The sequence below is a fragment of the Sphaeramia orbicularis genome, chromosome 13 (genome assembly GCF_902148855.1).
Source record: "Sphaeramia orbicularis chromosome 13, fSphaOr1.1, whole genome shotgun sequence".
Taxonomy (NCBI): Eukaryota; Metazoa; Chordata; class Actinopteri; order Kurtiformes; family Apogonidae; genus Sphaeramia; species Sphaeramia orbicularis.
Window position 1 is genome coordinate 50349284 of NC_043969.1, and position 27309 is coordinate 50376592.

Here is a 27309-nt window from a genome sequence, read left to right on the forward strand (position 1 = left end):
ATGGAAAAACCAACATTGCGCTCATCAGTTTGTTGGACATTTAGTAAATACCGGTAAAGTTTTGGGCAGATGTCCAGTAGAAAAATGACTTCTGATGAACAGATTAGAATAAAACAGTCTGTTCATCTGTGACTCCTCCCATTTCCACACAGTTCTTTACTTCATCAATAATCCATAGTTTTATCATTTGTTCAGTGTTGATTTGACTGATCCCACCTTTGAGTCCTGGGAGTCCGTCTTCTCCTGGTTTTCCATCAACACTTGGACTCCCTAAGGGTCCTGGAGGGCCCACGTCTCCTCTGGGCCCTAAAACACATCACATTTCCGAACATAACTGTCGTCACAGATTGATGAATAATCAGTGATTATTGTGGTCGGATCTACCTGGACTCCCTGGGTCCCCATCAGCCCCCTTTGGTCCCTTCAGTCCCCTCCCTTAATGGAAAAACCAACATTACATACTTATGTTTGTTTGACATTTAGCAAATATCGGTAAAGTTTTTTGCATATGTCCGATGGAAAAGCAACAAATGACATCAGAGATCTTTGGCTCCATCGCCCCGTATCCAGTGAAGGAGGAAGTACTGAAGCTTAGTACTTCAGTAAAAGTACAAATATCCTGTAAAATATATACTTAAGGAAAAGTAGAAGTATTACATCAGTAATCTAACTTAAAACCTCATCTGCCTTTGGTCCCAGATGTTTGTCCACATGTGTCCAACCCCAGTTATGTCCTAACCCTAACCCCAGTCATGTCCTAACCCTAACCCCAGTTATGTCCTAACCCTAACCCCAGTTATGTCCTAACCCTAACCCCAGTCATGTCCTAACCCTAACCCCAGTCATGTCCTAATTCTCTCTACTCCATTCGTCTGTCTGTGCTTCTTCACCTGAATCACTTCCCTCACAGTGAACACTTTTGCAGATGACTCCATCATAAACACAGTGTGTCTGTTTACAGAACAAACCCAAACGTCACTCAGGCCTTTTCGTACATTTTGTGGTGCAGTGCATTGTGGGAATGTGAGTTCCGTGCAGCAGCAGTTTGTCTGTCTGTTGGTGAAACTGAACCCAAATGTCTCCTTTACCTCCATCCACTAACTAGGCTCAGTCTGGAAATCGACCCTGGTGGACTGGAGGAGTTCAGCTTGTTGTTGATCTGGATCGTTTTTGACCCAAATCTCTGAGAAACCGCTTTCGTTTCCCACAATACACTTAGCGACAAAATTTCCAAAAAGGCCCGAGTGACATTTGGGCCAACCAATGAGCTGCTATGGATAATAGTTAGGTTTTGATCAGTGGTGAAACAGTTTAGTCTGGATTAATGATGATCCACATCACCTGTGGAACCCCTCTGGAACTCTGTTCAGGACTTGAACCTTTACCTGTGTCTCTGTGACAGGGACAGCCCGGGCTGCAGGGTCAACCAGGTCTTACAGGACCTCCAGGATCCCTTGGATTTCCAGTACGTTTCCAAACCTCATCTGAACCTTTGTTTAACACTGTCTGGTGACCTGATGTTCTGACCTCTGACCTTCTGATTCAGGGAAGTCCAGGACTGTCAGGTTTAACGGGAGAGAAGGTCAGTTTACGCCAACAGATCCGGTTCTGGAGGAACCAACAAAAGCAAGTTTTTAATCAGATGATAAACAGATAAGGCTGTTTTCAGTCAGATAAACTGGGATGTGCAGAATGTTTTCAGGATTAAATATCAACATTGATGTTTGAGTTTGACTCCAGATCTTTGACTTTGTTCCAGGGTCAGGAGGGTCCTAGTCCAGTGATCCCAGGACCTCAAGGACAGAAGGTTCAGTTCTTAGACTTCTGTTCTATCACATCAGTTTGTGTTTTTCAGATGGTTTTTGAGAATGTTTAAAGACATGTGACATCCTCGTCCTCATGTCGGTTTCCAGGGCGATCGTGGTCCACCGGGGATTCCAGGACAGAAAGGAATCAAACTGTACGCCGAAGGACCCAAAGAACTGAAGGTCTGTCTGAGGTCAAGTACTGCAGGGGACTACAGAGTCAAACTATCAGTATCAGTACTACAGAGGAACACTATCAGTACTACAGAATAACACTATCAATACTACTATCAGTACTACAGAGTAAAACTGTCAATACTACTATGAGCACTACAGAGGAACACTTTCAGTACTACAGAGGAACACTTTCAGTACTACAGAGGAACACTTTCAGTACTACAGAGGAACACTTTCAGTACTACAGAGTCTGTCTTGTTTTTAAATGTGTATTTATACATTGGTTGATTTGAGTTTATGTTACATCTTGTATATTTTACTTTTGTAATTCTTTCATATTTGTTTCTTTTTGTATTTTTCGTTCATGTTTTGTTTCAGGGTGAACCAGGTGATGTTGGACCGAAGGGATGTCGAGGACCACCTGTAAGAGACCGAACTGTCTGAGTGTGCCCCCCGTTACCATAGTAACTCATTCATAGAATGTCCCCTGTTGCCATAGCAATTAGCTCAGAGAATGTCTTCTGTTGCCATAGTAACTGACTTGGAGAATGTCCTCCGTTGCCATGGTAACTTGGTGAGAGAATGTCCTCTCATTTCAACCTTCACTGTGTTTCATCTTTTGTGTATTTTGTGTTGTTTTTGTCGTGCGTGCTCCACCTTTTACCTTCAGGACATGATGTGATGGACCCGTCCTCACTCTGTCTGTGGCGTTTGTTTGTCCTTCCAGGGTCTCCCAGGGAGGCTGGGCATTAAAGGACAGAAAGGCAACCCTGGTGACCCTGGATCAGTGGTAAGACACTGACACAGCTGAACCTGAGCCCTGTGAACCAGGTTTAGATCTGGTCTAACTAGGGCTGGTTTGTGTTTCAGGGCAAACCTGGGAAAGACGGGTTCCCCGGAGAACTTGGAGAACAGGTAACCCGGTGACCGGTATGACAGTTGTCCTACTGATAAATGAGCTGAGCTGATGATACAGACTGAAAAAAATATAAAAGACTAAAATGAGAAAAGAAAATGAAAACAAGTATGTTCAAATCACTGATAAAATCAGTAAAATCCATCAGACTAAAACCTGAACCCTGACCCTGTGTCTCCAGGGAGACCCTGGGGTCCGTGGAGACCTCGGTCCTCCAGGTATCGAAGGAGCCCAGGTGAGTCCTGTACAGAGTTCAGCTGAAGTCCACTTACTGGGACTTGTGGAGTTTAATGTGGTTTCTGTGTGTTCAGGGTGAGAAAGGTGAGCGAGGGTCTACAGGTGAACCAGGACAGGTGAGTCCACCAAATGCAGACCATCAAAAACCTGCACCACGTTCATAGTAACACAGTCTGTCACCGTGTTTCAACAGACCCTCTGGAGACACATTGTCCTGAAGGGACAGAGGGGAGTCCCCGGGATCCGAGGCCCCCAAGGAGCTGCTGGAGAAATAGGTACCACAGGACCACAACAGGACTAGACCAGACACAAGACTAGACCAGATATAAGACTAAAACACATACAGGGCTGGACCAGATACAGGACCACAACACTAGACCAGATCCTGGAATAGGCTAGATACAGGACTAGCCCAGATACCAGACTAATCATATCATATCATATGTGTTACGCCCCGGCCTAGGGGTTCACCAGGGCGAACATAATAGGCTCAACTTTTGTCCCCTCCCAGCTCCCAAGCACACACGTCAGTCAAAAACTAAGATTCACAATATTTATTATCAGTATTTTTGTTTTAACAACTAAGGAAGGGTTAGGGGAGGGAGCGGCTAAAACAACAAACAAAATACCTTCTTTTACAATTTACTAACTTTCCTAATCCAAAATAAATGCAAGAAATAAAATACAGAAAACTTACCTAACTATCTAACCAAAAACAGGAGAAAATGGGAAAACAAAAGAGCCGACCTCCCCTACCAGAAAAAGGTTCGATTTAACAAAAACTATTTACAAATACAAACAATCGGAGTTTTCCACGAGCACGAAGACTGACGGTCACACACACGAACACAGGGTTGGGAGCTGACAGGAGGCAAGAGCGAGCAAGGATGGGAGCTCCAGGGCCATCTTTAAAGAGCCGGGCAATCATGCTCCACCAATCAGAAACCTGCAACAAACGGAAACAAAAAGGGCACAGCACACCTACAGGACGGGGGAGAACACACACACTAAACAGAAAACACATACATATACATATAAATAGATAAATTATGACCCAGGGTCATAACATATGACATCACATCACATCATATCATACCATGATGCGTCGTATCATGTGACATGTCATCATGCAGTATTGTATCTTATGATGATACATTGTAGGGTATCTTATCATGATGTATCATATCATGATGTATCTTATCATGACGTATCATACCATGTGATGTATCATATCATGTGGTATTGTATCATATGGCATGTTGTATCATATCATATCATATCATATCACAATGAATCATACCATATCATTTGATGCATCATATCATGACGTATTAGATCCTGTTGTGATGTATCATATCTTGACATATCATGCCATATGTTATCATGATGCACCATATTTGAGCAGATACTCTTGTTCATTTCTGTCCTTTACTGATTTTCTGTGTGTTCTGATGAAAACCTCCAGCTGGAGCTGATCTGAGCCGGTTTACAGTTCTGAAATAGACGCTGATGTTTTTTCTGTTTTCAGGGATCATTGGTTTTCCTGGACTTCAGGGTGAAGCAGGTACTGTCTCTAATGTCTCACTCTGTTCATAATCAATAATGACCAGTTATGACTGATTATCAGATGTATTATTAAACATTTTTACGAAACTGTGATAGAACTGATTCATATTTGCAGTAAAAATAAAAATCTCGGTGTTGAAATGTCTATAAACTGAACACCCAAATTTAAAAAGTACAATTCAGTCATCTTTCAACAGTATTCAGTGGTTTCCACACTGAAACAAAGACATGTACTCTGGAATAAAACCAATCATTCATTTATTATTTTTATTTATTATATTAGATTTTGAATAAAAAGTACAATTACTAATCATATAAAATATGTCAAAACTAGTAATGGGTCTATCTGAATCATGTTGAAATGTTATTGATAGTCTATTGTGACTATATATTAGAAGTTTTATAATTACGTACATACGTATATAGTAAATATTCACATACTTCGTGGGAATATTGGAAATTAGGGACGAAATGATTCAATAATAAACATTTAATCCTCAAACTTCAGCATAAAGTTTGACCTGGATGAACCACATTTGGTCGACACATGCACCAGGATCCGATGAAAAGTTATTTTACTTAATTTTTGATCAGTTTTTAACCATTGTCAGCCTTTTTTTTACTGAAACGGACTCAATCTAATCAACTTCAGATCTGATCAATGCCATATGAAGACGTATGGGATTAACCCATCAAAACTCAAACGTCCACCTTTAACCTAAATCATCTACTGATCTAAACTGTTCAATACCTGTTGATCCACTAATCCTATCAATCCATGTCAGTAACTGGTGTCAAATACAGTTTTTCATCTTTTCATGGTCATCAGATATGACCGTATTTGGACGTTCAGAGGCTCCGCAGTTACCGTGAAAACACCATCATCTTCTCCAGTATTGATTGACCAGTAAAACCCATGGAGTTGGATCAATGACAGTGGATGGACACACTGGGTTTATGTTCAGTTAATGGTACATTTTGTTGAAAAAGTCACGTTTTGTTAATTTTTCTCAGTTTCTGATATTATGACAATTAACTTAAATTGGAACTTTTATGAACATCTACATGATCAGCGAGTTAAATATGGGAAAACAGATGATTTTCATTGAAAAAATGAAAAATACAGAGGATAATATTGAATAAAAGGTGATAAATCACTTAAGAAAGGTTAAATATAAAAAAAAAATCATTTGGGAACTGACACGAAAGTAGCACTGAGTCTTTATGGGTTATTTTAATTTTTCATGCTTTAATTTTTCATTTTTCCGTTGGACCTCGGCAGAAAACTTTACCGATATTTACTAAAAAAACAGAGTGCGTAAAGTTGGTTTTTCCCATTAAATCTCAAATGCGATGATTTGTTTATTTATTATTGCGAGATGTTGCAAGACGTTGTTCCATAAACATCATGACGAACATAAATATCTGTTGTTTTGAATCTAGAATGCTCGTTATCCCTCTATCTCATATTAAATTCAAAAATGATTTTGGTTTCCTCATGTCTCCACATATATCGCATATCACTTGTTGTAACATCCATCAACATCCGGTTTTTTTTTGTTGTTGTTTTTTTTGTTTTTTTGCTGTTGTTCATGTGAATCTAGTTGCACAAAGAGGTCTTTCCATTGCAGTTTTGCACACTATACCAATTCTGCTACGCCTGACAAACCACCTGTTTAAGTTATATTTGCATAATTTAAGGGTCAATGAAAAAGCAACTTATGATCAGTGCTAATCATTAGTGGATGATACTGAACCTGCAGACTCCCTCTGTAGGTGTGGGTCTCCCTGGTCCAATGGGCCCCCAAGGCCCGCCTGGTTTCACCGGATCTAAAGGAGAACCAGGAGATCCGGGTCCCTTCATCATTGGACCCCCAGGAAAGACCGGAGTCCCAGGTGCACCCGGACCTGTGGGAGAACCAGGAGAACCAGGAGTACCAGGTGCTGTAGTGTATCTGTGTCTGTCATCCAGGTCTCTGTGGTCCTGGACCTGGATTGACCTCATCTGTCATATGAAGTTACTATAGCAACAGTGTATTATAATGACCAGATGTCAGGGTTGAGTCTGAATGTGCAGCAGAAGAAACTAAGAACAGGAATGTAAATGATCGGAAATAAATGATAAAACCATAAATATATTGGAATAAAAAGAACTGAAAATGAGATGCAACAAAACAAAAATAACACAAAAGACGTGACAAGCTGAAGACAAAAGGTGTTTGTCAATACACGTTCTTTACTGCTCTTCTGTTCTCACCATTGAATGAAACGTCATCAGACGAGGTCCAAGTTCTGTTCCAAGTTCTGTTGGAATTCTCAGCTGTTCTTGTCTCGTCCGTTAAACCAAGGATGGACTGTGTGGTGACTTGGCTGTTTAATATCCCATGATGCATTTTGTGCTACTTTCAATTTACTCTCAAAGGTGACTTACAATTGTAAGTTTTTTCTTCAAGGAAATACTTCTGTTATTGTTGTTGTCATATTTAAACCAGTCTACGTTTTGGTCCTGAACAGGCGGTCTCCCAAAAAAAACAACATTTAAATAATTCTAAAAGTCCCCGGACAGTTCAACCTTCGTCAAAGCCCGTCGTTAACGTCAAAGCAAACCTTTTATAACTTTTGTAATGATAAAGTTAACCTCTGAGCCACGACATCAGGGAGTCAATGGTGGAAATCCAGCAGAACCAGGAGGAAAGTTCACAAGGAACCGTCCAATAACAGAAAGACTTGGGTTCTTGGAGGTCCGCTTTCTGGGTCCGTTCATACCAAGACTGAACTCTGCAAACTTGATACTGAGAAACACCTGAAGTCAAACCCACGAGACAAAAACTACAGACAGACCAGTTCTTGGACCTGTTGTGTTTTATGTTTGGACCTGTCCTGTGGTCTAGACTGAGGTCTTATTCATATCCATGTCTTGGTTCTCAGATTTCCTGCCGGGGGGTGTCGGCGCTCCAGGAGTCAAAGGTGCGAAAGGGTTGATGGGACTTCCTGGGACCAGAGGAGCGTACGGAGCACCAGGTGAGCAGGTGAACAGGACGTCATGTGACTCGATATGTTGGCCAGACCTACTGTGGGGGCAGTAGATCCAGATGTGGGGACAGTAGATCCAGATGTGGGGGCAGTAGATCCAGATGTGGGGGCAGTAGATCCAGATGTGGGGGACAGTAGATCCAGATATGGGGGACAGTAGATCCAGATGTGGGGGCAGTAGATCCAGATGTGGGGGCAGTAGATCCAGATGTGGGGGACAGTAGATCCAGATATGGGGGACAGTAGATCTAGATGTGGGGGCAGTAGATCCAGATGTGGGGGACAGTAGATCTAGATGTGGGGGCAGTAGATCCAGATGTGGGGGACAGTAGATCCAGATGTGGGGGACAGTAGATCTAGATGTGGGGGCAGTAGATCCAGATGTGGGGGACAGTAGATCCAGATGTGGGGGACAGTAGATCTAGATGTGGGGGCAGTAGATCCAGATGTGGGGGACAGTAGATCCAGATGTGGGGGACAGTAGATCTAGATGTGGGGGCAGTAGATCCAGATGTGGGGGACAGTAGATCCAGATATGGGGGACAGTAGATCTAGATGTGGGGGACAGTGGTCCTCCAGTTGGACATTAAGACTCAGATCCACACCACATTGACTGACTGGTGTTTGTTTCGTAGGTGAGAAGGGGGAGCTGTGCACAACCTGTACATTTGTTTACGGACGCCCTGGACCCCCAGGTGATCCAGGAGAACCAGGTGAAGACGGGGTTCTAGGTAAGACTCGCCTTCGACCTCTGTGAAACCAGACAACACTTCAACCCATTCAAACTGAAGCTCAGCAGGTCCTGGACTCATGTGTCCTTTCAGTCCCATTAGAAAGACAATGGGTTCCAATGTCAATATAAATTAATTTAATTCATGTTGTGGAAATGTTCAACTGATAACCCACACAAAGAGGAGGAGAGAAAGTTAGAGTTAAAATAATAAATGCATTTATTGAGAAGTCAATCACAGAGAAACTCTGTAAGTGAAGTCTGATTAAACATGAAAATATTAAAGATTATATAGACCCTAAATCCAACCCCCCTGATGGTGACACCCAGATGACATCCCCATATGTAAATCGTACCACTCCATACCAACGCTTCCCGTTTGGGGGGAAGAGGTCATATTGACCTCTTACCCCTAACCTTGTTTAAGTCATAGCTAGCATGCAGGCGCCATCACCTATCTGCACATCCAGACATTTAGGTGTTCGGGTTTTAACTCAAGGCAAGAAAGAACTCCGTTCCTGGGTCGGGGTGCTACAGAGTTGTAAACATCACACATAATGAACAATGACTCAGCATTAAAAGAAGATGTACTAACGGTATAAAATATAAAGAGTATAAAATATAAAAAGTAAATTTTTCCGCCACGTTGACATACAGAAGATAGAATTGAACCATGACATTAAATATTGAGGAGATGGACTTCTGCTTGGGTTCAGAGTATGACTCCAAGAACACACATTATCAACCAACATTGTTCAGCACAAAAAGGCAGTCAGACTACAATTCTGCTGTAAGGATACTGGACAAGACAAGTAATATATATATATATATATATATATATATATATATATATATATATATATATATATATCTCAACCAGTGCTGGGTCATGTCTCTAGGACAATGGAGAACACCAACATGTACTTTAACTCAATCTGTCTGACTGACGGATACTGGTTTACTTATACTCCATCATCCACAATCAACGATGGTCCATCAGTGGCTGCTCCCATAGGTTCTGCTCCCATAAGTTCTGCTCCCGTAGGTTCTGCTCCCGTAGGTTCTGCTCCAATAGGTTCTGCTCCCAGGGGTCATAAGTTCTGCTCCCATAGGTTCTGCTCCCATAGGTTCTGCTCCTATAGGTTCTGCTCCTGTAGGTTCTGCTCCCGTAGGTTCTGCTCCCATAGGTTCTGTTCCTATAGGTTCTGCTCCTATAGGTTCTGCTCCCGTAGGTTCTGCTCCCATAGGTCATAGGTTCTGCTCCCATAGGTTCTGCTTCCATAGGTTCTGCTCCCGTAGGTTCTGCTCCCGTAGGTTCTGCTCCCGTAGGTTCTGCTCACATAGGTCATAGGTTCTGCTTCCGTAGGTTCTGCTCCTATAGGTTCTGCTCCCGTAGGTTCTGCTCCCATAGGTTCTGCTCCTGTAGGTCATAGGTTCTGCTCCTATAGGTTCTGCTCCTGTAGGTTCTGCTCCTGTAGGTTCTGCTCCCATAGGTCATAGGTTCTGCTCCTGTAGGTCATAGGTTCTGCTCTCATAGGTTCTGCTCCTATAGGTTCTGCTCTCATAGGTTCTGCTCCTGTAGGTTCTGCTCCCATAGGTCATAGGTTCTGCTCCTGTAGGTCATAGGTTCTGCTCTTGTAGGTTCTGCTCCCATAGATTCTGGTCCTGTAGGTGATAGGTTCTGCTCCTGTAGGTTCTGCTCCCATAGGTTCTGGTCCTGTAGGTCATTGGTCCTGCTTTTTATTTTTAATTTTTAAAATAACTTTATTTTTCGCGCACCAGCCTCCACTTCTTGTGGGTTACTTCCTTAGCATTAGCCACATTAGCTGAAGGGCTTAAACATTTTCAGCCTATGCTTTTATTTTTTACGCTGGCCTTCATTTTAAAGCAAGAGACTTTTTGAGTAAACAGCCCCCCCTTAATTGAAAAAGTGGATGATTTTTTTTTCTTACAGTGGATCATTTTTTGGGCTGTTGCACCTGTGGGCCACCAAACTTTTTTTTTTTTTTTTACAATTTTTATTTCTCATTTTTGTCGATACAATACAATCTCCTCAAATTGAGGAGCAAGAAAAGAACAGAAGAACAGAAAAACAAACAAGTGAAAAGAACAGCCTGTGTTGGTGTCAAAATATTTAAGGTCCGTTAATAGATACATTGTCTCTGAATGTCAGCCATTTTCCCCAGTTTTTCATAAACAGACTTCCTTTTAACTTCAGTTTATATGTCAGATGTTCCATGACTAGTCTATCATCTATGATTGAAAGCCATTGTTTATAAGACGGAGCATCGAGTTTTAAGCCAGTTCTTTGTTATGGCCTTCTTCCCGGCCACCAGGAGGATCTTGACAAGGTATCTGTCTTCTTTATGCACCGTTTCTTCCAAATGTCCAAGGTACAGAACGAGACAAGAATTTGGGATTGCATGTCCCAACACATCGCAGAGCTGAGTGAACCTTCCCCCAGAAGGGTTGGATATTTGAGCATTTCCAAAACATGTGTGTGATCTGGATCCATGTGATTACAAAGTCTCCAACACGGCTGTTGAGTATTCATTTGTTTACTTTTAATTTTAGGTGTGATGAGGGCCACCGTACTTTGACCATTTAATGGAAATATACTCAGATCACTACCTAAACCCTATTTTTGTACTTCTTCCCAAAAAGTCTCACAACAGATCAGAGGTTCTTTAGGGCAGCGGTCTCCAACCCTGGACCTGCAGAGCCACTACCCTACAGGTTTTAGATGTTTCCTCTTCCAGTCCACCTGACAGTCTTTATCAGTCTTCTGCAGAACTTGATGATAGGCTGATCATTTGAATCAGGTGTTGGAAGAGGGACGCACCTAAAGCATGTAGAACAGTAGATCTGGAGGACCAGGGTTGGACACCCCTGGTTTAGGGCATTTAAGGGTTAATAAAGTCCCCTCTGATTGCTGCCACACTTGGTACATTCTGATGCCTTCTGCTATAAAAGGTTTGGGAACCGCCTTCTTCCTGTTTGACTGACAGACCTGGAACCTGGTGATGAGAAGAAGTGGACATGGAGTGGAACATCAAACATTTGGGTCACAAGAATAAAACAAAGAAAAAGACGAGGATACACAAAAGTATTCTGGTCTGTGGACCCAACATGGAAATATGTCCAAGGATGAAAAAATGATGACAATATGATTATCAGGAACAAACCAAACTAGAGCTAGCAGGTCGAGGCCTATGCTCTGCCCTGTGACTCCAACTCAGCACCAGGTCCAGAACCTGAGAACTAAGAAGGCCAGAGGTTCAAACCGCTCACAGGGACAGTGTCCTTTAACTGTCCCCAGGACAAGGACTGTCTGAATCCTGTTAACGCTGTCTGAGCAGCGTCTGGTCCAAGGTTATTATCATTAACGAAAACTAACGAAATGACGAAAACTGGAATTGAAAAAACCTTTTCATTAACTGAAATAAATAAAAACTATAAGTAAAAGAAAAAAACAATAACTAACTGAAACTGTTTTGTGTGTTTACAAAACTAAAAGGGATAAAATCATGGATAAAATTCCCTTAGTTTTCATCTTTGTAAATGTCAGATTGATCTGAAATGGATTTATTTCATCTGAGTAGTTTTAGCTAGCAGCTCCATACAACACTTGACGGTCCGTCACTTGTGGTTTCCAGTTGTCTTCTGGTCCCCACTCTACCTGGAAACATGGAGACTAAAGTCGGGAGAAAGCAGCAAAGTCCTGTCTGGGATTTATTTGAATATGAAAAAATAAAACTAAACTAAAACTAAGCATTTAGAAGAAAACGCAAACTAATAAAAACTAGCAAGCCTGCTCTAAAAATGAATTAAAACTAACTGAATTAGAGAAAAAAAAGTTAAAACTAAATAAAACTAAACTATAATGAAAAATCCAAAACTGTTAGAACCTTGGTCCGGACAGGTGTGGGTGGAGTCACTGGATCACTGAGCAAGTGAAGTTAACTGTATTTTACAGTTGTAAGACTTCATGAGCTCATTTTGGGTCTCATGTTACACAAATATTGTACATGGTGTGTTTATATTGTTGGTCAGTGTAATACAGTGTGACCTTTGACCTTTATCACCTGTAGGATGTGACCAGGGAAACACCTGTGTGTCCTGTGTTTCTGGTTCCAGGTCCAGTGGGTTTGCCTGGTCCCAAAGGTCATAGAGGGGTCAAAGGTGTCAGCGGTCCACCTGGTCCACAGGTGAGTGTCCTCTGTTCCTATTGGTCTGTCTGTCTGTCCGTCCACACTCAGCTGACCTTTGGTTGACATTTGGACTTCCTGATCACTGTAGTAATAACAGCTTCATGTTTCAACACGGACACGCTGCAGTAAATGACTGAATCTGTTCATATGATGTGAGTGAAACCTCAGGTCAGAGTTAACCCTTCGTTTTCCCGCTCATAGAGTCCTTTAACCACGTAAAGCACATAATCTGCACAGCACCGCAGTCACGTCAAAATGTTTTTCATACAGTTTGTTCTTTATTTTTATTTTTATTTTTTTTTACAATTTTTTGTATCTTATCAACTTGAGCCATAAACAGAACTACTAAACACTCAACTGTCATATTTTAACCCTTTAAATGTCATGTTTGTAATGGAAACAAACCATATTTTTTGATGCGAAAAACACAAAAACCTTTTTTTGTTCAGTATTCTACATATAATTTGTATTAGTTATTTGTTTATTAGTTTCTCCTGTCATCTGTCAGTGATTAACACCAACATTGATTCATATAATTATTATTTTTGGTTCTAGGTCAAATGTTAAATGTGTCAGTGTGTATTTTGTACTCACTTGGTAGAAGGGTGTTAGTGTAGGAAGTTAACACTGTTTATTATGGGATGGATTTAGTGGGTGGATCAGAATAAAAAAAAAATCATACAAAAATGAACAACTTTTGAATTGTGATCTAAAACAAATTGTGAAAACTAATAGCCTTTAATACCTTTAATAACATGAAGTGTAAGGTGTGTTTAATATACTCACCTGGACATAAAAACGCCTGAAACATCTCAGACCTTCTCAGTATGTGTCAGAATTGTCAAAGCTGTGTGAATAAAACAGATGTAGTGAATACTTGTATCTAACTTCTGTTCTATGTGGAGGATGTTAAATCAGTCCTTTTACCTCTGACTGTTTTTACACCAGTGTGGGAACTTCTACTTCATCACCTCTGATGTTCAAACCATTCATCTTTGATCACTGTGTGGGTCTGCAGGGAACTTTTGGTTTTCCTGGACTACCTGGACCTCCAGGGCCTGTTGGAGAACCTGGGATTATGCAGAGGGTGGGACAAAAGGGTGAGGATGGAGTCCAAGGGGTGCAGGGTCCTCCTGGTGTCGATGGGCCCGACGGATCCTCCGGAGTCCCAGGACCCAAAGGAAATCAGGGACAGAGAGGAAACCCTGTGAGTGCTTTTAGAGGAAAGTCTTTTGTGTATTTTAGAGCAGGGGTCCCCAACCCTCAGTCCCTGGACCGGTACCAGTCCGTGGATCATTTGGTACCAGGCCGCAAAGAAAAAAAATGTGGTTAATATTAAAGCAATTTTTTCCATTAGTCTTGTGGAGATTTTATTTTGAAAAGTGACCGTTTCCGCCCTCGCCTCACAACCGCTCATGAATCAGTAGAAACACAAGCTAAAGAAATGAGCCAAAAACAAAATTCACTGGAGAACTTTTTTGGGAAAAAACAAGGAAACAATGAGGCTGTAGAAGGGTCACAGACTGCAGAAGGGTCACAGACTGCAGAAGGGTCACAGACTGTAGAAGGGTCACAGACTGTAGAAGGGTCACAGACTGCAGAAGGGTCACAGACTGTAGAAGGGTCACAGAAGGGTCACAGACTGCAGAAGGGTCACAGACTGTAGAAGGGTCACAGAAGGGTCACAGACAGTAGAGGGGTCACAGACTGTAGAAGGGTCACAGAAGGGTCACAGACTGTAGAAGGGTCACAGACTGTAGAAGGGTCACAGAAGGGTCACAGACTGTAGAAGGGTCACAGACTGCAGAAGGGTCACAGACTGTAGAAGGGTCACAGAAGGGTCACAGACAGTAGAAGGGTCACAGACTGCAGAAGGGTCACAGACTGTAGAAGGGTCACAGAAGGGTCACAGACTGTAGAAGGGTCACAGAAGGGTCACAGACTGCAGAAGGGTCACAGAAGGGTCACAGACTGCAGAAGGGTCACAGACTGTAGAAGGGTCACAGAAGGGTCACAGACTGCAGAAGGGTCACAGACTGTAGAAGGGTCACAGAAGGGTCACAGACTGTAGAAGGGTCACAGACTGCAGAAGGGTCACAGACTGTAGAAGGGTCACAGAAGGGTCACAGAGTGTAGAAGGGTCACAGAAGGGTCACAGACTGTAGAAGGGTCACAGACTGCAGAAGGGTCACAGACTGTAGAAGGGTCACAGAAGGGTCACAGACAGTAGAAGGGTCACAGACTGTAGAAGGGTCACAGAAGGGTCACAGACTGTAGAAGGGTCACAGACTGTAGAAGGGTCACAGAAGGGTCACAGACTGTAGAAGGGTCACAGACTGTAGAAGGGTCACAGACTGTAGAAGGGTCACAGAAGGGTCACAGACAGTAGAAGGGTCACAGACTGTAGAAGGGTCACAGAAGGGTCACAGACTGCAGAAGGGTCACAGACTGCAGAAGGGTCACAGAAGGGTCACAGACTGTAGAAGGGTCACAGAAGTCTCACAGACTGTAGAGGGGTCACAGAAGGGTCACAGACTGCAGGAGGGTCACAGACTGTAGAAGGGTCACAGAAGGGTCACAGACTGTAGAAGGGTCACAGAAGGGTCACAGACTGCAGAAGGGTCACAGACTGCAGAAGGGTCACAGACTGTAGAAGGGTCACAGAAGGGTCACAGACTGCAGAAGGGTCACAGACTGTAGAGGGGTCACAGAAGGGTCACAGACTGTAGAGGGGTCACAGAAGGGTCACAGACTGTAGAAGGGTCACAGAAGGGTCACAGACTGTAGAGGGGTCACAGAAGGGTCACAGACTGTAGAGGGGTCACAGACTGTAGAGGGGTCACAGAAGGGTCACAGACTGTAGAAGGGTCACAGAAGGGTCACAGACTGCAGAAGGGTCACAGACTGTAGAGGGGTCACAGAAGGGTCACAGACTGTAGAAGGGTCTAAGACTGTAGAAGGGTCACAGAAGGGTCACAGACTGCAGAAGGGTCACAGACTCTAGAAGGGTCACAGACTGTAGAAGGGTCTAAGACTGTAGAAGGGTCACAGAAGGGTCACAGACTGTAGAAGGGTCACAGACTCTAGAAGGGTCACAGAAGGGTCACAGACTGCAGAAGGGTCACAGAAGGGTCACAGACTGCAGAAGGGTCACAGACTGTAGAGGGGTCACAGAAGGGTCACAGACTGCAGAAGGGTCACAGAAGGGTCACAGACTGTAGAAGGGTCACAGAAGGATCACAGACTGTAGAAGGGTCACAGACTCTAGAAGGGTCACAGACTGTAGAAGGGTCACAGACTGCAGAAGGGTCACAGAAGGGTCACAGACTATAGAAGGGTCACAGACTATAGAAGGGTCACAGACTGCAGAAGGGTCACAGACTGCAGAAGGGTCACAGACTGCAGAAGGGTCACAGACTATAGAAGGGTCACAGACTGTAGAAGGGTCACAGACTGCAGAAGGGTCACAGACTGCAGAAGGGTCACAGACTATAGAAGGGTCACAGACTCTAGAAGGGTCACAGACTGTAGAAGGGTCTAAGACTGTAGAAGGGTCACAGAAGGGTCACAGACTGTAGAAGGGTCACAGACTCTAGAAGGGTCACAGAAGGGTCACAGACTGCAGAAGGGTCACAGAAGGGTCACAGACTGCAGAAGGGTCACAGACTGTAGAGGGGTCACAGAAGGGTCACAGACTGCAGAAGGGTCACAGAAGGGTCACAGACTGTAGAAGGGTCACAGAAGGATCACAGACTGTAGAAGGGTCACAGACTCTAGAAGGGTCACAGACTGTAGAAGGGTCACAGACTGCAGAAGGGTCACAGACTGCAGAAGGGTCACAGACTGCAGAAGGGTCACAGACTGCAGAAGGGTCACAGACTATAGAAGGGTCACAGACTGTAGAAGGGTCACAGACTATAGAAGGGTCACAGACTGCAGAAGGGTCACAGACTATAGAAGGGTCACAGACTGTAGAAGGGTCACAGACTGCAGAAGGGTCACAGACTATAGAAGGGTCACAGACTGTAGAAGGGTCACAGACTGCAAACACAAAGCTGCATGTAGAAGGACATATCAGGATTCCTGCCTCAGTTCCAGGTTCATCCCAACAGGTGACACACAAGCGTCTCCAAACTGCTCCGACACATCCATCCATGTTTGAGACAACTTCAACCCTCTGTGCATTCTGGATTTAAGTCACAGCAGAACATGTGGATATCACCACAAAAGTCCTTAAAGTCCTTCTGTTTCCACCCTCATATCTGTGTGTGTGGGTTTTCTGCGATGACAGTTACAGTAGTAGACTGGATCTATGGAACACACCTGGACTGTGTGTCTCCCTTTAGCCCCAGATGGGACCGTCTAGTTGCAGGGAAACCAGTCCAGGGTTCCACTGGTTCTGCATTAGGGTGAGTTGATATTCTACTGTAGAATCAGTGGAATTGCCTGATATACAGTGGAAGTGTTTCAGATCACATGCTCTGAACTGACAAAGGTTTTTGTTATTGGAACCCCTGCACCTCTACCTGGTCTGCGGAAAATTTTCATGCATGAAACTGGTTTGTAGAACAAAAAAGGTTGGGGACCACTGATGTAGAGTATATATACTAACCTTAATGTCAACCTGGTTACTAACCCACTGTTTTTTGTTTTGTTCTGTGTTGGTCTGTCTGCTTTTTGTCTTGTCCCTCGGAATTAATAAAGTATCTATCTATCTATCTATCTATCTATCTATCTATCTATCTATCTATCTATCTATCTATCTATCTATCTATCTATCTATCTATCTATCTATCTACTTACGTACTTACTGGTTTTACCACCTGGGGGAGCCACACTGACTGGATGATGCATTCACTGACCCAACGTAAAAGACCTAAAACATAAAAACACATGTTAAAGATAAGAATGAACCCAGTTCAACACAAAGTGAGACTGAATGAACCTCAGACTGAGTGAGGATGGTTCTAAAGGACTGTGATGGACCTGGTGTCTGATCTGCTCAGGGGCCTCCGGGGCCAAAGGGGGACCAGGGTCCTTTTGGAGAGACCGGTCCCAGAGGACCAATAGGGCAAGTGGGCCCTCCAGGACCTTCTGGTATTGGACGTCCAGGACCTCCAGGACCACCAGGAGACATGGGAGTGATAGGGCAGCGAGGAGATCCTGGAAAACCAGGTGAGATCATGGACTGGGGTGGTCAAGAAAAGGGTCCAAGACTGGACTCAAGGCTTATTGTTTGTTTGTTTGTTTGTTTGTTTGTTTGTTTGTTTGTTTGTTTGTTTGTTTGTTTTCTCCAGGGGAAAAAGGTGCTCCAGGTGAAATCCGAACAGCTCCTGGAGATCCAGGTCCAAAAGGGGTCAAAGGTGTACCTGGAAGCCCAGGACATGAAGGTGAGTCATCAGGCTCAGACACAGGTCTGGTGCATCAGAGGATCCGGCTAACTACCTGTTTTCTGCTGGTCTTAGGTATGACTGGACGTATAGGTGATCCAGGACCTGTTGGACCAAATGGAGAAAAAGGAGATGCAGGATTTTCTGTGCAGGGTCCTCCAGGCTTCCCCGGGGTCAAAGGTCAGGATTACAGCTGTGGTGGTTGTAACATTTAGACTGAAATGAAAACAGGCCGAATGGCTGAATCTGTTGGAGATGTAATACCACTCATGTCCACTAGATGCTGCTCCAAAAGCACCAGGAGCTATACTTCTCTTTTTTCTTTTGTTCAGACAAGGTATAGTTTTTTAGATGTTACCTGCTTGACAGTTTCCGTCAGTGTCCGTCGAGCCGACCAGCTGATCAATGACACGTCAGCAGCACGTCGGATGACGCTTCTGAGGAAGACTGGAGTCACAGTCGAAACTGTCAAGCAGGTAACATCTAAAAAACTATACCTTGTCTGAACAAAAGAAAAAAGAGAAGTATAATTATATAAACAAAAGACAAAGTGAACGTCTTTAGCCAGCACCAGGAGCCTCTACCAAAAAAATACAAAATAATGTTTTTCCTGGAAGTGATTCCAGTCTTAAGTCTTTATTTTGTAGTTTCTTCTTTACTCTGTGAATAATTTCTCTATAAATATTATTTTAGGGCAAATAAGGGATGTGAAATCTGCTGTTACAAAGGTCATGACCTTAAAGATGTCCACACCTGGATTTAACTGAACCTGTAATTCAGTCCCGTTCACTGGATCATTAATGTAATGATCAGTATGTTCGGTCAGTTCTTTAACCCTTCAACTGAAGAGGAGGATTTTCTGATGTCTTCACCAACCATCAGTTTATACCACTGGACTGTGTTTCAATGGACAAAGGTCATGTGGTCTGATGAGTCCAGGTTGACCCGGTTCCAGAGTGATGGTCCATCAGGGTGAGAAGAGGTAGGTTAAGTGATTACCCATCATGCCTAGTGCCTACAGTGTTCTGCAGTGGGGTTCTTCAGTTGTTCAGGTCTAGGTTCAACGTTCTGTGTCCATAGAATGAGTTCAGCTAAACCTGAAGATGAAACACCAGGATTCACCAGGATCAGATTCAAAGAGTGGTTCAGGAGCAGGACACAGTATTTACACATGGAGTCCAGACCTGAACCACAGAGTCCGGACCTGAACCACAGAGTCCAGGCCTGAACCACAGAGTCCGGACCTGAACCCAAGAGTCCAGACCTGAACCACATGGACAGTCCATGAATGTGATGGATCAGACTTTACACAGCGTCGACTCTACGTCATCAATACAAATGTTGTGACATTTATTGTGAAACTGCATAAGAAAAGCCACAGAGGAGTTGGTTCTAAATAATAAACAGTGACTTTAAAGGTCGAGGCTAAAGGTCTCCTCCATCAGGCTGGAGTCAGGGGTATTTATGCTCTCATGTTTGTTTTTTTTACTGGTTCTGACCGGATGAGTGTGGTTCTGGTTCCAGGTGTCAAAGGCCTGCCAGGAGCTCCAGGTTTACCAAGTTTTGGTATCAAAGGGCGAGCCGGACCATCGGGACCCCCGGGGATGCCAGGCCCCAAGGTAACATGGAGGTTTTCAAGTATTAATCTGCACCTTAGTGTTGTGGTCCAGAACCCCTAAACTGAGACCAGGTCACCACTGAAACCAGGTCACCACCAAGACCAGAAGATTTACAGGAGTTGAGAAAGTCAGGACCAGGATCAGACTACATACGAGACTAGACTAGACTAGACTAGATAGATAGATAGATAGATAGATAGATAGATAGATAGATAGATAGATAGATAGATAGATAGATAGATAGATAGATAGATAGATAGATAGATAGATAGATAGATAGATAGATAGATAGATAGATAGAAATGAAAGACAAACTAAAATGACCTTGACAGCTTTGCCAGAACAGATAAATTATCCCACATCAGTGACAGAAGTCTCTGATCTTGGACTGTTTTAGTTTTAAATGAACTTAGACCTGTTCGTGTCTGTGACATGGACCTAAGTAAACAAACCTGATTAGTTACATCAACAGGTGGTTTACGCTGCTTTTTGTGATCACAGGGGGTTCTGGGTCTGGGTTTTCCAGGCCAACAGGGTCAGACAGGTCCTCAGGGAGAAGAAGGATCTGTAGGACCTCAGGGAAACCCTGGATCTCCAGGACCAGATGGAGCTCCTGGACCTCCAGGACAGGATGGATTAATAGGACCAAAAGGTAGTTCACGTGGACTAATGAAGATTGTGGAGTCAGTGGACCCAGTCTGGACCAGAGACATGGTCCACTCAGAACACTCAGGAGAACATCTGGTTCTCCTGAATGTTTACATATTGAATTACTACAATAGTTCATAAAGGTGCACTGGAAAAGTTAGTTAATGTAGCTAATTTATATTAATATTAAGAAACACTGTGAAGTACTGGTGACAGGAGGCAGCGTGTCACACCTATAAACGTAGTCTGGTTTCAAGTACAGATCAGATAAACTGTTCTTCGTCTCTACTCTATCGTACATGGTTGTTAAAGGAAACAGTCGCAGGTTCACGCAGATGTAACGATCGACTCTGAAACAGAAAAGAAACACGGAACACACGAAACTGAACTAATGTGTTTGTCAGGTCGCCGTGGTCTGGATGGAGTACCAGGTCCAGTTGGATCGGTGGGACCATGTTTTCCAGGACTACCAGGACCTGATGGAAAGCCAGGAGACATGGGCAACATGGGCTTCCCAGGCAGGTTTCCATCCAGTCCCAGACCCAGACCCGACACCTTCATGAGTTTTCATATGAGTTTTGAACATTTCTTTGCTGCATTTATTTTTCCTGAACTATTGTTTCCACATCATGAACTTGAAACCCTTTATTTCTTCTTAGTTTTATTTAATAACTCTGCATCCTCAGGATCTGTTGGGTCCATTAAACCGGTTCATTCCTTTCCCGTCCTCAGGGATCCGGGGCCCAAAGGGTCTGCAAGGCGACCCCGGACCCCCGGGTGTGGGATCCATGGGGCCTCAGGGACCATATGGGACCCCGGGGTTTGGTGGAATTCCAGGACCATCAGGGAGGGTGGGACTGAAAGGACCAAAGGGGGCTGATGGGGATCCAGGGAGTCCAGGTAGATCAGACCACAATAATCACTGATTATTCATCAATCTGTGATGACAGTTATGTTCAGAAATGTGATGTGTTTTAGGGCCCAGAGGAGACGTGGGCCCTCCAGGACCCTTAGGGAGTCCAGGTGTTGATGGAAAACCAGGAGAAGACGGACTCCCGGGACTCAAAGGTGGGATCAGTCAAATCAACACTGAACAAATGATAAAACTGTGGATTATTGATGAAGTAAAGAACTGTGTGGAAATGGGAGGAGTCACAGATGAACAGACTGTTTTATTCTAATCTGTTCATCAGAAGTCGTTTTTCCACTGGACATCTGCCCAAAACTTTGCTGATATTTACTAAATGTTGAAAAAACAGAAGTGCGTAATGTCAGTTTTTCCATTAAATCACAAATGCAATGATTTGTTTATTTATTGTTGCAAGATGACACAGGAAGTCATTCCATAAACATGGCGACAAACATAAATATGGTGTTGATTTACAGATATATTCATTATTATTATATATTAACCCTCTATTTTGTACTAAATTAAAAAAGGATGTGGTTTCCTGTTGTGTCCACACATACCGACACATGTTTATGTTAAACTCTTCTTCTCTTGTAACGTCCGTCAACATCGTTTGCTTTTTTTTTTTTAATTTCACATGACTCTAGTTGCGGTAAAAGGTCTTTCCATTGCAGTTTTGTGTGATATACCATTTGCACTTTGCCCAAAAACAACCCCCTCTTGTCAGAACAAAGACTTTGAGTCAAAAATGAGAGTTTTGGCGAAATTGACATTTTTCCATTGGGTACATTTTTATTGACAAGTTATATTCGCACAATTTGAGGGTCAATGGAAAAGCAACTAGTGTCATGTCGTTTGTTACATTCAGTGAATTTGGATTCATTTAGTAACAAATGCTTTAATCTGGACATTAAATCCTCGTCTGCCTTTGGTCCCAGATGTTGGTCTACATGTGTCCAACCCCAGTCATGTCCTAACCCTAACCCTAACCCCAGTCATGTCCTAACCCTAACCCCAGTCATGTCCTAACCCTAACCCCAGTCATGTCCTAACCCTAACCCTAACCCTAACCCTAACCCCAGTCATGTCCTAACCCTAACCCTATCCCCAGTCATGTCCTAACCCTAACCCCAGTCATGTCCTAACCCTAACCCTAACCCCAGTCATGTCCTAACCCTAACCCCAGTCATGTCCTGAGTCTCTCTACTCCATTCGTCTGTCTGTGCTTCTGCACCTGAATCACTTCCCTCACAGTGAACACTTTCGCAGATGACTCCATCAGAAACACAGTCCACTTGTTTACAGAACAAACCCAAACGTCACTCAGGCCTTTTTGTATATTTTGTGGTGCAGTGCATTGTGGGAATGTGAGTTCCGTGCAGCAGCAGTTTGTCTGTCTGTTGGTGAAACTGAACCCAAATGTCTCCTTTACCTCCATCCACTAACTAGGCTCAGTCTGGAAATCGACCCTGGTGGACTGGAGGAGTTCACCTTGTTGTGGATGTGGATCGTTTTCCACCTGAATCTTGGAGAAACCACTTCCACTTAGATCAGGGCTCTCAAACTCATTTTCTTTCAGGTTCCACATTCAGCCCGATTTAATCTCCAGTGGGCCAGACCAGTGAAATAATAACAGAATAACCTATAAATAATGACAACTGCAACTTTTTGTCTCTGTTTTAGTGCAAAAAAAACCCATTAAATTATGAAAATACTTACTTTTATATACTATTCAAACAAAAAAGATGTGAATAACCTGGAAAAAACTGAAATTTCTTAAGAAAAATAAGTGCAATTTTAACACTATTATTCTCAACTTATCATTTCTACATGTGTATTATGGAACCGAACTACGAAGACCCTAAACACTGAGGAACAGGCAGAAAAGAGTTCAAATTATGCTGAATTTTCTTTAGACATTTCAGGTTGTTCATATTTGTTCAGGTTATTCACATTTTATTGTTACAGGATAGTTTGCAAATGTAAATATTTTCATAATTTAATGTTATTTTTTGCACTGAAACAAAGATAAAAATTTGAAGTTGTCATTATTTATAGGCATAGCATAATATTATTTTTTGTCACATCAAACCCAGAAGAAAATCTGCAGTCATTCTTTTTTGTCGGTTCTTTTGCTGTTATTATTTGACTGTAGATCATATTGGTCTGTATGTGGAACCTGAACTAAAATAAATTCCACAGCCTTGACTGTGGAATTTTTGCACTTTGCGAATTCATCCCACAGGCCGGATTGGAACCTTTGGCGGGATGCATTTGGACCCTAGGACGCATGTTTGAGACCCCTGACTTAGATGAAAGAAAGAGTTCTTTAAAGTGTCTCTTCCCATCAGTGTGTCTCTATCTGTGTCTCAGGTGACATGGGCGTAGGTGGGTCCAGAGGTGTCCAAGGGCCTCCGGGGCCTCAGGGGGACCGAGGACCGACCGGACTGAAGGGAGTCCAGACTTCAGTGGACATGTTGGGAGATCCGGGAGACCCTGGACCATCTGGTACTGAATGACTTGTTGTTTACATTGATTTTTTTTTATCCAGATGTTTTTACTGGGATTTCCATGTGGACAAGAAAAAAAAAAACAGGTGGAAACTGTAGAAATATTGTAACTGTCAAACGTAAAAACGAATAAATGACATATTGGATGGAAACAGACACACTGACCCAGGGCCACATACAGTCCAAAGTGGTCTCAAGTGGGCCGGACCAGTCAAATAATAGGCATAATTACCTACAAACAACTTTGTTATATATAAATCTATCCACGATAACTTTTAGAGAATCAATCTGAACTCAGTTTGAGCTGCATTGACCTGATAGTGTCAGAATAGTGAACCCATTGAACCCTAAACTCCACCTAGTGAATGAAAATGAGCCCAGATGAACTCTGGATGGTAGAACATGGACATTTGGAAGAACATCAATATTAGAGCTGCAACTGATTAATTGATTAGGTGCTTGACGCCAATGCAAAAATTCCCAATTCGATTAATCGACTTGAATTGATTGAAAGGAGATATTCTATTACAGTTTTCCTAAATTGAAGCTTCTTTGTGCATCAAAGTAAGCATCCATGTGAAACACAACAGTGGAACCAATGTTTAACAGCAGAGAAATGAAGGAAACAAAGCTCTGATTCAGGAGAATTGTGGTTGAATGATTTTTTTGGGTCACTTTGAGTCGATTAATTGGTTGCAGCTCTAATCAATATGCACCACATTTGATCTCAATCGGCCGATTATTGACGATTTATGTCCAAACTAGAAATGCACTCGGAGAGCGCAGACCTCCACCAAGGCAGATCACCCCGCCCCCCCTCCGATCACCACAAAAATGTAATAGTTTGTTCTTTGTGCCAGTATCAACATTTCCTGAAAATTTCATCAAAATCCATCCATAACTTTTTGAGTTATCTTGCTAACAAACAGACAAAGCCCGATAAACTGATGTTCAACTACAGCGCCTCCATGTGGATGACATATGATACTGATAGAGAAGCTGAAATCCATAGTGTTCTTCCACTAGGGGTCCACTATGGTGGTTATCAAGGAGAAGAAATCCAACCAAATCTGTCCAAGTTATCGACAAAACACCAGGGAGATCTGACAGCGTTCAGGGTAAAACCATAATATCCCCCAAACTTGATTTCAGGGATATAATAATACAAATGTTTCTGTTTATTTTAGTGTGAAAAAAGTAGAATTACTGTATATCATGAAAATGTGAATGACCTGAACCTGAAAGTTCTTAAGAAAAATAAGTGTAATTTCAACACAATTATGTCTTAGTTTATTATGAACACTAACGCACAGATCACAGTGGATCTACAAACACATGATACATTCAATAACAGGCAGAATATTGGAAAACTGCGATTATTTTTCTGTAAGAAGTTCCAGGTTGTTCATGGAGTTTTAGGTTATTCACGTTTTATTGTGAAAGGAGAGTTTGTTCATGTAAATGTCTTCATATTGTAATTTTACTTTTTAAACCCAGTAGAATGTTTGTAGTCGTCATTATTTATTGGTTCTTTTACTTGAGATCATCTTGGTCTGTATGTGGAACCTCAACTCAAACGGAGTCAACGCCCTGACTGTTGATGTCGCATTAGACAAATTCATCTGGTGGTCCTCCACTGGACACTTTGGCGGTCCAGTTTTGGCCCACAGGCCGTATGTTTGACACCCCTGCACTGACCCCACTCAGGCTTTTGGACTAAATACACCTGATTCTCAATCAAAGGTGTTTTTAACGGGTTAATAGTTGTACTGTTCCACCTATGGGTGATTTTATTAGTGATTGTTATGTTTAATGTTAACTTCTTTATCCTCGATCTAGTCAAGTGTAGTGGTGGTGGTGATGATGATGATATTCCCACCTTAACCCTAACCATAGATCCTAACTTACATAAACTCACATTTTCTTTTTCCAATCGCATGAAAATGCAGTTTAAAATTGCGACTTTTGTCCACTTGTCTCTGTCCTTTTCCATCTTCAGGATCCCCTGGTCTCACTGGTGCTAAAGGAGAAAAAGGTGTCCTCGGATTTCAGGGTCCAGATGGAAATAACGGTAGACCTGGACCCCTCGGACCACAAGGTAGACCTCCACACCCACACCGTTCTACCCTGATGTGGTATTTATTAAATGGATCAAACTTCATGACAACAGAGCTCTGAAAATATGTGATTTGTGTGTCAGGCCTTCCTGGAGACCCTGGTACTGTTGGAGAAACTGGTCCTCCTGGAACTAGTGGTCCTCTGGGTAATCCAGGAGAAATGGGTAAACCGGGTAAGGACTCCAAACGCTGCTCCAAACATTAAAATGATTCACAACTAAACATCCATTTAGAGTTGAATAAAAATGTTTTCATGACACACGTTCTCACCTCAGTTGATGTTGGTGATGGTCATAAGTTTAGTTCTTGAAGGCTGATGTTTGGTTTTGAGTGGAAGTTGAAGAAAACAGATGATTATTTATGCTTTTACCACCTCATCAACAACAACGAACCCTATGAAAACATGAAAAACTAGAAAAGCACTCTGAGATTGTAGACCTCTGTCAAAGCAGACCCCCCCCCCCGCCCCCAATCACCACTAAAATGTAATCATTTGTTCCTTGTGCCAGTATCAACATTTCCTGAAAATTTCATCAAAATCCATCCATAACTTTTTGAGTCTGACTGTTTGCTAACAGTCAGACAAACAAACCCAGATGAAAACAGAACCTCCTCCGTTCCTTGGTGGAGGAAACAGATGAAAATGACAGGACAGATGACATCTATAGGATGGACAAGTGGACTTTCTGTCCGACTTGATTCAAATTCACTAATTATCAGAAAAACCTGGTTGATTTTATGACACTATTAAGAGCTGATTTTACTTGATAAGAGTTCTGTGCATATAGACCCATGCAAACCCTGGGTTCATGTGACACTTTAAATGTTTGGTGTTAATCTTTTACAGGGGAAAAGGGTTTTTGGAATTTGTCTGCAGTCTGAACGTAGATTTAATGAGTATTTGGTATTTTTATTTACAGCTTAAGGTGGTGAAATGCAATTTTTTTTAAAAAAGTTAAAAACAAACTGAATGAAAAAAATTCTAACATGATTACGACACTGTGCAGATTATGTGTTTTCGGAGATTAGAAGGAATTCTATAGACGGGATAACGAAGGGTTAACTGAGAAGGAAAACAAAATACCATACTTTTCGGGCTATAAGCGGCACCTGACTATGAGCTGCAGGTGTCCACGTTGTCACATGAAATATTTACTCAGACAGATGGTAAACAGAAAGATTATTTAAACATTTATTTCCATCCCTTCACTGCTTTTTTCCAAACAGTGTCTGGAACATGACAGTAAAACGGCAGGAACAGGCTGGTTCAAAAACCCAGAAAAGTCATTGATCTGTATGTTCATCTTCCTTCTGCTCATTAAACCACTGCAGTCGTCTTCTTCAGTGTTGGAGTTGAACATCCTCAAAGGCTCTGTCACACTCCTTCTACGTCTCTCTTCCGTTGTCTCTCATTGTCTCTTCCGTGCTGCAGCTCTATTT

General features: G+C 42.6%; 1 protein-coding gene across 2 annotated transcripts in view; it reads left to right on the forward strand.

Annotated features, from left to right (window-relative positions):
- Window positions 1–27309, forward strand: part of col4a3 (collagen, type IV, alpha 3) — a 62241-nt gene that overhangs the window by 17031 nt on the left and 17901 nt on the right. For both annotated transcript variants that reach the window (XR_003937132.1, XM_030152364.1), the window contains exons 10-36: window positions 1403–1465; window positions 1547–1582; window positions 1760–1807; window positions 1914–1988; window positions 2361–2405; window positions 2710–2772; window positions 2853–2897; window positions 3080–3133; window positions 3210–3251; window positions 3329–3410; window positions 4664–4699; window positions 6478–6642; window positions 7630–7722; window positions 8370–8465; window positions 12602–12672; window positions 13694–13882; window positions 17682–17850; window positions 17973–18065; window positions 18141–18245; window positions 19590–19684; window positions 20186–20336; window positions 20737–20850; window positions 21065–21232; window positions 21311–21400; window positions 23616–23750; window positions 25752–25850; window positions 25953–26042. Coding sequence is in view for 1 of the 2 variants with exons in the window: in XM_030152364.1 (XP_030008224.1) it covers window positions 1403–1465; window positions 1547–1582; window positions 1760–1807; window positions 1914–1988; window positions 2361–2405; window positions 2710–2772; window positions 2853–2897; window positions 3080–3133; window positions 3210–3251; window positions 3329–3410; window positions 4664–4699; window positions 6478–6642; window positions 7630–7722; window positions 8370–8465; window positions 12602–12672; window positions 13694–13882; window positions 17682–17850; window positions 17973–18065; window positions 18141–18245; window positions 19590–19684; window positions 20186–20336; window positions 20737–20850; window positions 21065–21232; window positions 21311–21400; window positions 23616–23750; window positions 25752–25850; window positions 25953–26042 (2512 nt within the window). In the remaining variant the exon portion in view is untranslated. The remainder of the gene's footprint in view (window positions 1–1402; window positions 1466–1546; window positions 1583–1759; window positions 1808–1913; window positions 1989–2360; window positions 2406–2709; window positions 2773–2852; window positions 2898–3079; window positions 3134–3209; window positions 3252–3328; window positions 3411–4663; window positions 4700–6477; window positions 6643–7629; window positions 7723–8369; window positions 8466–12601; window positions 12673–13693; window positions 13883–17681; window positions 17851–17972; window positions 18066–18140; window positions 18246–19589; window positions 19685–20185; window positions 20337–20736; window positions 20851–21064; window positions 21233–21310; window positions 21401–23615; window positions 23751–25751; window positions 25851–25952; window positions 26043–27309) is intronic.